Source organism: Rhagoletis zephyria, unplaced genomic scaffold (genome assembly GCF_001687245.7).
Source record: "Rhagoletis zephyria isolate East Lansing unplaced genomic scaffold, Rhagoletis_zephyria_1.1 Rzeph_scaffold_00550, whole genome shotgun sequence".
Taxonomy (NCBI): Eukaryota; Metazoa; Arthropoda; class Insecta; order Diptera; family Tephritidae; genus Rhagoletis; species Rhagoletis zephyria.
This window is the reverse complement of record NW_016157634.1, coordinates 178,817-190,051: the sequence shown is the minus strand read 5'-3', so window position 1 is coordinate 190,051 and position 11,235 is coordinate 178,817. Positions and strand designations below refer to the sequence as shown.

The 11,235-nt window shown below is 38.2% G+C and overlaps 1 protein-coding gene across 5 annotated transcripts; it reads right to left on the bottom strand.

Moving 5' to 3' along the window:
- Positions 1-499: 499 nt before the first annotated feature.
- LOC108360273 (uncharacterized) lies at positions 500-5,186 on the bottom strand. Of its 5 annotated transcripts, none has more exons than XM_017612482.1 (3): positions 4,989-5,186; positions 4,407-4,917; positions 500-4,329 (listed from the first exon to the last, which is right to left on the bottom strand). In XM_017612482.1, the coding sequence occupies exon 3, from the start codon at positions 4,286-4,288 to the stop codon at positions 1,451-1,453; it is 2,838 nt and encodes a 945-aa protein (XP_017467971.1). In that variant the 5' UTR covers positions 4,289-4,329; positions 4,407-4,917; positions 4,989-5,186; the 3' UTR covers positions 500-1,450. The 5 variants fall into 5 exon arrangements, with proteins under 5 accessions (XP_017467971.1, XP_017467975.1, XP_017467973.1 ...); XM_017612486.1 differs by having other exon boundaries at positions 500-4,251; XM_017612484.1 differs by having other exon boundaries at positions 5,018-5,186.
- Between the last annotated feature and the right edge of the window lie 6,049 nt (positions 5,187-11,235).

Below are 11,235 nucleotides of genomic sequence, written 5' to 3'. Positions count from 1 at the left end.
CTAACCTGGCGCTGGCCCTGGCTTGGGCTGTCTGCTTTTTCCAACCGTTTTCCATTGATTTTCTGGTACGGTTTTCTGTGCATTAAGCCGAGCACAGGTAGCAGCTTGGGCTTTCTTGATATTATTATTATTATTGTTATTTTTATTATTAATATTATATTATTATTATTATTATTATTATTTGTAACAACCTCCCTTTATGCTCTAAATAAAATACTTGTTTTAATCGGTAACCTTGTAATGCTTCTTTTATTCGTTCTATTCGCTTCGATGCTTGTACACGACTGTCTCTAAAGTACGTGTTCTACTATGCTAAAGTGTTATACTATTATGGCGTGTTCTCACGCTCCGATGCAGCTCTCCACATCTCTCCCTTATTTTGGAGTTTCAAACGAAGCTTAGGCTGAGCCTCTGGTGCCCCAGTTCCGCGATTATCAGGTTCAATATCAGGATTAGACTGAAGCGTTGATGAAGATGATGGCGAGCCATCGGTATAGACTTCTGCTGGAGTATTAGCGCTCTGTGGAGTTGTTGAAGATGATGCCGAGGAATCGGTTACTCTGTTGTCTGGAAAGGAGGATGGCAATTTCTTAACGTGGCTGATGTTCCTTCGGAATGTCTTCCCTCCGCTAGCTACGGTGACTTCATTTCCGTTCCTTTCGATAACTTCGTACTCAGTCGTATCAAAAGTTGTTGTAAGCTTATGCGGGAAAACCACATTACGCAGTAAAACCTTATCTCCCGGTGCAATATCAGTAATCGTTGTTCTTCTCTTTCTATCACCCCTTTCCTTTCCTTTTTGTTTGTTGATAGTATCTATATCTCTAGCAGCAGAATCTAACATGTCTTCTGTTATATCTTCAATTCCAGGAATCTTATCACGAATCACTCGATTGAACATCAATTGAGACGGCGGTGACCCAGTAGTGCCGTGAGAAGTCACATTGTACATTAAAATGAAGCTTTGAATCTCTTTTATATAATCCCGTCTATTGTTATGAGCAATTTTTAAACGCTTGACCAAAGATCGGTTCATATTTTCCACCTCTCCATTGGATTGTGGCCAATATGGTGGAGTCGTTATTAAAGTGATATTATTGTCTTTGCAGAATTGTCTAAACTCGCAGCTCACATATTGCCTGCCATTATCTGCTCTAATGGATTTTGGTATACCCAATCGACAAAATATTTCGTTCAAGGCAGTAATAATTGTTTGAGTTGTAATTCTTTTCAAGAACTTGATTTCTTGGTAACGGGAATAGTAATCGATTAGTACAAATATATAGTCATTATTTGGCAATGGGCCTAGCAGGTCCGTGGCCGCACACTGCCAAGGGCCATTCGGGAATGCGTGTCTTTTCATAGGAGTCGGATTATTCGGCTGTGAAACCAACAAACAATCCCAGCAATTCTTTACATACGTCTTAACCTCCCTGTCAACCAGTGGCTACTAAACTTTTGTCCTTATCCTCCTTTTCATTGCTGATTCGCCCGGATGCCCTTCATGTGCTAACTCCAATAGCCTGGGGCGAAGAGCCTTTGGCATGACGATGCGAGTTCCACGTAGTAATATATCATCTACGGCCACAACTCTTATTTCTTCATCTTGGGCACTCTTTTTTGCAATTTCGGAGATAGTGAGAGAAGATGGAGTGGAATGCGAAATAATTTGAAAAATATTTTGTTCTCCATTGTCATCAAAATTGCCTGTACTTTCAATTTTGCATAGCCTCGAGACTGAATCTGCGATATTTTCTTTTCCTGAACGATATATTACCTTAAACTTATAAGATTGCAGCCTCAGTAGCCACCTTTCTATTCTTGCGGGCGGATTAGATGTGGGTTTGAAAATAGCTTCCAATGGTTTATGGTCAGTGACCAATTCAAACTCTAAACCGGCTAAATAATAAAAGAATCTCTCCACCACCCACACGAGAGCCAAACTTTCTTTTTCTGTTTGGGAATACCTTTTTTCCACATCTAAAAGGCTTTTACTGCTATATGAAATTATTTGTGGATCGCCACTCGGATTGAATTGAACGAGAACTGCTCCTAAGGCCACAGGACTCGCATCCGCTATCAGTCGGGTTTTGTGCTTGGGATTGAAATATGACAGCTTTGGTATGTCCGACAGTAGTACCTTTAATTTTTTGAAAGAATTTTGTTGAGCCGGGCCCCACGTAAACTTAGAGCCTTTCTTTAATATGCTTCTCAATGGTTCAGTAATATTTGCCATATCCGGAATAAATTTACTAACATACGTAACCAGGCTAAGGAAACTCCTAATCTCTTCTTTACTTTCCGGTGCTCGAAAATTACTAATCGTGTCGATCTTTCCTGGATCTGGAGCTATTCCATCATCAGACAAAATGTGCCCAAGGAACTTTAACTTTTTAACCCGCCATACGCACTTATCATAGTTAAGTAAAAAATTATTCTTTTTAAAAACTTCCAGGACCTTCTCCAAAGCTTCATTGTGATCTTTTTCCGTGATACCAAAAATAATGACATCATCGATGTAGTTTAAACAATTCTTACATGGAGATAGTAATTCTTCTAGTACCCGTTGAAAAATCTCCGGAGCGGAGTTGATACCAAACATCAGCCTTTTGTAACGGAAAACTCCCTTATGCGTTATGAATGTAGTGATTTCTCTACTCGATTCATCCAATTCGAGCTGATGGTACGCCCATTTCAAATCAAGTCTCGAGAACAACTTAGCTCCCCTCAACTTGGTCATAAAGTTGTCGAAAGTTGGCAATGGATAATTTTCCCTAAGCACCGCCTGGTTTGCTCTACGCATATCAACACATAAACGAATTTCCCCATTATCTTTAAAGACGGCTACAATAGGGGAGATCCACGAGCTTGGCCCAAGCACCGGTTCAATAATGTCTTGAGCGAGTGCTTCATTTATCTTCTGCTCAACTTTCTCCTCAATTACGATCGGTATCCGCCGCATAGGCTGTTGAATTGGCTTTACCGAAAGGTTCAATGATAACTTTATCTCAATATTTCTAATTTTTGGAAATGGGGTTTCGGTATCAACATTATTCACGCCTCGACCTAGTTTTAGAACATGAAGCTTGATTGCTGTCTCACGACCCAGAAGGGATTGGTTAGCGTTTTCAATTAAATAAAATGTAGCAATTACTTCTTTATTGCCTTCAACTGTTATGGGTGCTTCAAAAACAAAAAGAACTTTTAGGATCTGAGTTGCTGCATAAGCTTTGAATTGATTTGTTGACTGCCTTCGGACATTGAATAAAACTGCCTTGTTATTCTGCAATTCAACCCACTGTCTTTGGCTCAGGAGGTTAAAACGTGATCCCGAATCAATAATCATTGAAACGGTATGTCCCCCAATACGGCATTCAATTATCTCATCTCCTGAACCAATACAATTTACTTTAAAACACCCATGGCTGCACGACTTATCCTCCATATTTCTTCCTTGTTCGGCAATGTAATTAATATTAGAATAATGAAAACGTCGCTTTTTCGGACTGCCCCGTTCATATTCACCAGATTTACGCTTCTGACCCTTTGTCTTACACTTGCGGGCACAATGACCTATTAGACCGCATATATTGCATTTGGACTTTCGCGCCGGGCAGCTTGCATCGGAGTGTATGTGCCCCGATTTGCCACATCTTCCACATTTCTTGCAGTTATCCCTTATCTGCTGTCTTGACGAAATTTTGCTGACCGCCTCGCAGTCGGACTTTGGAAACATACTCTGGGACTGCTTATTAATTTGTTCGTAGACCTGACACGCTCCGATAACTTCGTCTAAACTTTGTTCCTTTTCAAGAAGTCTTTTCTTAAGCTCGACAGGTGCCCAAGAATCAATTAATTTGTCTTTCAAACAATTATTTTCCATTTCGTTCTTTGTTGATCCAAAATCACATTTGGACACTTGATGTCTTAGTCGTAGCAAAAACTTATTAAAATCTTCCCCTTCCGATGGACAGAGGCTCCTGAATAAATGCCTTTCAAATGTAGAGTTACGCTTGGGTGAAAAGAAATTGTTAAATTTTTCTACCAAAATATTGAACACATCATTTTTGTTTTCTTCGTAGATTTCTACAAGAGCGCCGGGGATGTTAAATATAACCTGTTGTAATTGGGGCCCTCCTAAATGCATCAGCTTATTCCTTTGTTTAACAGCGTCACTTATTTCTTCGGACTGAAGGAATAAAGACAAGGAACGGAACCATTTTTCCCACTCATTACGTAATAGAGATTTGTCTATGTTGTCGCATAAGAATGGCTTAAACTCAGTCATTTTAGCTTGAAAATATAACAAACTGTCTTCCACAGTTTTACCTGTAATGTGTTTTGAAAAAAAAAAAGATTCAGAGCCCAAGGTACTGAATATACACTCAGAAATTTAATGCACGTACCTTGCTTTTCGCTTTAGCCAATTGAATGGTCCGACAGCAAGCACAATTAAATGTGCACACTTAGTAGCACTCTAATGTTTATGTGTTTTACCAATTAAATGGTACAAATCTTTAATAAGTCGACAAGCCCAATTTAATGCGCTGCTTTAGTAGCAGTTTAATATGAATGTGTCTCTACCAATTGAATGGCCACCTTAACCTATTTATAGCTTTGACGTTTCGTTTTGTGCACTGCTTCCTTCGTTCTGGTACATTACAATTATTGACTTAGCAACGAGTTAACTAACATACGCATGTAGATGTGTGTAATTTCGCCAGAGCCTCAGTTTCACTCATATACTACTTTTCACCACGAAGCAGCAAGTAATTGTATTCAATCGTTCTTTGCTTTTCACGCGCTGGTGTGTTGAAAATAATGTAGTTATATCTATTATGTCTTGCCTGTTATACAAATAGCTGACGGCTTGCAAAAATTCACCACTTTGCTGATGCAATGCCTGCAATGAAACACCTATATAAATTAAGAAAAAAAAAGTAGCTACGAATATTCAGAAATATTCCTTCTATGCGTGGTCCGCTCACGATTCAATTCTCGTCGCCAATGTAACAACCTCCCTTTATGCTCTAAATAAAATACTTGTTTTAATCGGTAACCATATAATGCTTCTTTTATTCGTTCTATTCGCTTCGATGCTTGTACACGACTGTCTCTAAAGTACGTGTTCTACTATGCTAAAGTGTTATACTATTATGGCGTGTTCTCACGCTCCGATGCAGCTCTCCACATTATTATTATTATTATTATTATTATTATTATTATTATTATTAATTTGGCGGTCCTCAATTGGTTAGGTGTTAAGCAACAAATCTTCTGTTATACTATGAAATTCATTAAAAATATTATAGATGTTATTTCGAGGGTAGAATAAAGTATGGCAATGATATACATTCAAACACACCCGTAAAAAACCGACTTTAACTTACCCATGTTTAAATGAGAGTCTGATAGGAGTAATCTCTATTATAAGGGTCTACAATGTTGCAATGAATTACCTAATAGTATTACCCAATGTAAAAACATAACTGAATTTAAAAGAAAATTATTTGCGTACTGTAAGACTGTTTCAATATAACTAATGTGTTCTATTTCTATCCTCGCTAAGATTCCGTTGCCATTTACTTACGCGCCGCGAAATTTTAAATGTATGTATATAAATGAATTCCATTACAAGTAGTCCTATTAGGCTTAAGTATTGCATTTTTAAATACTAGGTAAAGCTTATAATTTAATATTGTTATGATCTAGGTTCAAAAGAGCCGTAAGAAATAAATAAATAAAATTATTATTGTTATTATATATTTTTTGTGTGTTCATAGCAGAGGGAAACGCTGTATGCACTGGCCGGAGGCGCTACCCTGTAGGGAAACGAACTAGTGCGGAACTGGTTCGGTTCTAGTGCGTTTGGAACCATGACTAGTATGCGTTAGTTCTCTTTTGCATGCTAGCGACTGGCGAATTTAACATTGCGATGTCCTAGGAAGTGTCAATTGTACCCCGTTGCATCCCATTGGCTCTAGTTCCGAACCAGTTCTAAATTCGACAGATAACATCTAGTTCGTTTTGCTTATAATTTGCCTTTTTCTATAGTTCCGAACCAGTTCCAAATTCGACAGATGAGATCTAGTTCGTTCTGCATCCCCTTTTTTTTAGTTCCAAACCAGTTCTAATTCGACAGATGAGACCTAGTTCCATCTGCATCCATTTTTTATATGTAGTTCCCAACCTGTTATAAATTCGTCACCTTAGATATATATTTCTAATCAGGCTTGTCGAAACATTTCCCTTTTATATTAAATACCATCGGTTGAAGGAAGGACAATACCATCACAAATGTTTAAACGCATTTATTAAAAATTTATAAGCCACATTAGAAGTAGTAGTAGTAGTATTAAACTTAAGTAGTAAGTAAAAAACAAAAGTGCGTTCTGCTTAAAAGTTAAAATATTAGTTCACTTTGTCTTACTTGTCTAAATTTAAGCATATTGTTTTTTAAGTAAATTCAGTTCTTTTTGAGCTTATATGTATATGAAGTACTTCGAAAGTTTTTGTCGTACTTAAATAAGATATACAGTCAGTCAATAAAGTTTAGGTACAGCGAAGTTTTTACAATACCGGCAACTATTTTTTAAATATTTTATTTTTACCTAATTTTTTATAAACATATGGTTAGTTCTACACCAAAAACCCCAAAAATCAGAGTTCCAAACCTTATGTAAAATTAAAGAAAACTCCGCAAATTTCCAACCAAATATTGCAATTTACACTCTTTAGAAAAAAGTTAAGTACGCAGTTTTTTAGCCCATTCAGTTTTAGTATAACAAAGTGCAAGTTTGATGTAGTTAGGACTTACCTCTGATATTTAGCAATTTTTTTTTTGTTAAATTTTGCACAAGGTTTGGAACTCTGATTTTTGGGGATCTTGTTGTACAATTGACCATATTTTTATAAAAAATTACCGAAAACTAAAATATTTAAAAAATAGTTGCCTGTATTGTAAGAAGTTCGTTGTACCTAAACTTTATTGACTGACTGTATTAAGGTAGCTGTGCTGGATTGCATAAAAAAAAAATTAATTTGTCTTTTCTTAAAAAAAGGTAGCTCTGGTGGCTTGCATTTTTAAACAAATTTAGTGAGAAAGTGATAATTATTTTGACAATATTTTTTTTAAATGCCTCTTTTTCTGCAACTGCATTGCCTTTCTCAATTCTCCTTCAGGATCTTGGCCTTTGTTTATGGAATCACTAANTAAGACCCAAACTTTTTAGGTCAAAATTTCAGTAGGTTGCGTCTGTATGGCCTTTTCAATTTTATAAATTATCATTATTTTTAAGTTGAAAAATAAAACTCAAAATTATTGATAATCTCTGCGCGAAAAAATAAAAATCATAAAATAATCATTATTTGTAATCCCAAAAATAAAAATCAAATAATAATTATCTCCGTTTGAGCGAAAGAATAAAACTCAATAATAATTCATAAAATAATGATTAAGTGCTGATTTAAATTATCTTACTCATAATGATTACCTTCCCTGCGTTTAAAATTTGAAATAAAATAGTTTGGTTAAAGTACCACATTTCGCTGCTTTTGGACTGGTGCGGGACTAGTTACTATCGGACTGGGTCGTTTTAGGCGAAAAAGAACTAGTACTGAACTAGAAATTTGGTTCACTAGTTCGTGTTTTTCCTACAGGGTAGTCTCTATACTACCTTCCACGAGTGTGAGACTCCCACCGAAGCGTGTTGGGCTACCCACTGAAACCCAAACTCCCACGGGTGTCCTCAGTAGACATCCGTCTTCTCGTTTGCAGCGGAGTACGAATTTCACGTATCTCGCAACTGCTTCCCACCTATCCGCACTGGAGATCATTACCCCAATTACTTTGTTCGGGGATATGTCTCCATATCTCTCTTCCAACATTCTGCGCGAAGGCAAGAAGTGCTCGCAAGTGAAGAATGTGTGGTGTACGTTATCGTCGACGTTTCCACAGTAGTCCCAGAACGGTGAGTCTACCCTTCCCATTCTGTTAATATATTCTCTGAAGTAATCATGACCGGTTAGGAATTGCGTCAGATAGAAATCGACTTCACCGTGTGGTCTTTTCAACCATGTTTGAAGGTCGGCTATCAGGGTGTGCGTCCATCGACCTTTTATGCTCGCATTCCAGTTTTGTTGCCATTTCTGGATTAGTTGCTTGCGTGCCTTTGCCGCGGCAGCTGCTCGGCCTATCTCGGCACTGAGATTGTAAATCTCTTTTCGCTCGTAATTGTCATGACGCCAGAAATAACTAAAACCAAGTCCGCGGACACTGTGCAGTATGCAGAAGCAATGCGTAGTGTCCCTCTGCGCTGGTCCGCAGACATTTGAATCAGGTATTCTTTGACTTTCAATGCGTAAGCCCATATTTCTGCCCCGTACAGGAGTACCGACTGGATTTCTGTCATCAAACCCACGGTCGCCCGGCTATTCCCAGAATGTGATTTTTTTGTCCAGCTTCACCCCTAGGTATTTTGTAGACCTTGAAGTTTTCACGGGCTGAGGTCCGACCATCATGTTTGTAATTGTTGGGATTCGTTTCTTGGTGNGTCACGGGCTGAGGTCCGACCATCGTGTTTGTAATTGTTGGGATTCGTTTCTTGGTGAGGAGCACGATCTCTGTTTTGGCTGTAGTCAATTGCAGACCGTGATCGCTCATCCATCTACTGCGCTGGGCATTACCCGTTCAGCTTGAGCTGCACTAGCTGGATGTTTCTTGCTGTTACGACGGTGGCCGCGTCGTCCGCTAANTACTGCGCTGCGCATTACCCGTTCAGCTTGAGCTGCACTAGCTGGATGTTTCTTGCTGTTACGACGGTGGCCGCGTCGTCCGCTAAAGCGAAAAGGAAGGCGCTCTCCGGCATTTCCGTATGCAACAAACTGTCATACGTAGCGTTTCAGAGGTCCCGGCTATGTACAGACCCTTCTGCCGCTCTGCCGGTTATACGTCTTTTTTTATGACGTTGTGTTGTGTCTTACAAAAGCCAATGGTCTCTGAGGTAGTCCCGAATCATATCTAGCAAGTATGTTGGAACTTATGCCGAGTTGAAGGCGTTCTTGACGTCCAGTGTGACTAGCAGCACTATTGGCTGCGTCTGGTGGCAGGCTTCTTCGGCTTTATGTACCGCCTCGACTACTTCGCTAATTGCTCCTATAGTTAAGTGTCCCTTTCTGAAGCCATGTTGTCGTGGTGAAAGGTCTCCTTCGTTTTCTATGGCTGACGTCAAGAATATTTTGGGTCCCCTTTGCCCTTGGGTATAAGCACCAGCCCCGCCTTCTTCCATTGGCTTGGGAAGACCCGGACCCTAAGGCAGATTATTATTATTATTATTATTATTATTATTTTTTAGTCGTTTTTCCTACAAACAAATTAACAGAATTACTTAAAATTAAACCGCTAGGATTAGAGTGTAAGAAAAGTAAGGCATTCTGTAACATATATTATGATAGCGAATGCCATCGTTGAATATAAATAATGGAAATTTACAGTTGTAAGTGGAGTGAAGTTGAAAGAAAATTACAATTATATTTATGATACGTAAGTATAAGCCTCAAGAAGTGGAAATTTCAGATTTAGGGTTTATAAGGTACCAGACTCCTGCGAAATCTAGATATCATTGTGCGATTGGTCTAATAGAAAAGTTTTTCAGTTTCCTAAAAATTCGCGCAAATTCCTTGTTAAACGAATTTTGGCAGGTAGGCCGTTAAACAGTTTACAGGAAACTAGGTAAAGAAGTTCTTGAAATGAATAGTTCGATACGAACGAACATTAACAAAGCTAAGCGTGGTTTTCCTCAAGTTATAAGTATCGGAAATTACTCTATGTAAATAACTGCAACGAAGGAAGAATACCTTTAGAGTCTTGTAGTAGTACATGTGTTTTATTGGCAGAATTTCCAGGGCCCTAAGTAGCTCTATGGAATTGTGAAATCGGCTAACATTACACATTTTTCTGCCAATACATTTTTGTATAGTCAAAAGTGGCTGAATCTTATTAGAAGATGCACCGACCCAACAACTTATACCAAATTGAATCTTAAAGTGGCCTAGGGCGTAATACAGAGTCTTCAGGGTTGCATTTGAACAGATCTTTCTAAGGTTATAAAAATGACGAGCAGTGGATTGCAAGTAGGACTGTAAGCGAGAAGTGTGTGAAGCCCATTTAAAATTTTGGTCAGCAGCAAATATTGAAAATCGCTCACCCTATTAATTGCGAAACACATATCGCTACAGTTCGTTCTGGAATTAAAATAGGATTTTGCAGGGCACAACAAGAACGAAACGTCTGCAGTCGGTGGAGTGGAACACAATGTCTATGTCGGGTGAACTTTTTACATGCAGATTGAAGTACATAATCAGCGCTTTCATACTGACAATAAGCTTATGTTTGGCAAACCAAGCCCTTAAAAAAATGCATGTCATGATTGGCACCCGCCAATAATTCGTTGAACCATAAGCAATGGCAAGGTCATCGGCGAAAGCGGTAACTTTTCCAAAGAAAGGTAGCATTTAGTTTAAATATATTAATAACAATATTGGGCCTAAAATAGACCCCTGCGGAACTCCCAAATCAATTGTGCGTGAATACTTAAACTGCCACAAACCTTTACTTTCTGTACTCTCTCTGTTAAGTAGGGCTTAAACCAATCATGAACAAAACCACGAAAACCAGCATAATGTTAATTATCTAATAAAGTTTGATGGTCTACCATAGAGATGCACTGCAGAGGTGCACGCAGTCGACGTCGCGGGCAACTGCCAGCTCGCGAAGGGCTAAGTGAAAGAAGTGAGCTGTACGGAGATGGCAACGTATACATATTAACCACTACGCACTTTTCGAGTAAAAATGCGTATATGTATTTGTACTTTTGCGACAGCTGAGCCGGTGTGCCATCAGACCACCAGAAAAGGCCCATTTTTCCAAAACAAGAGCCCCAAGTTTTTATTATTTTGTGATTTTTATTTTTTCTATCATTTTTGATCGTTATCTTGTGATTTTTATTTTTTTTATCATCTTTAATCGTTATTTTATGATTTTTATTTTTTGGATCATTTATATGTGATTTTTTTTTCGGTCTTCGTTAATCGTTGTATTATGATTTTTATTTTTTCGATAAAAACAGTTATTCTTAGTTTTTTATAAGATGTAAGTCGAATGTACACAGATTTGACTTAAACGCAATTTTTACATGTACTTACTTTGCCAGTTAGGAGCTGTTAGATGCTAAAATA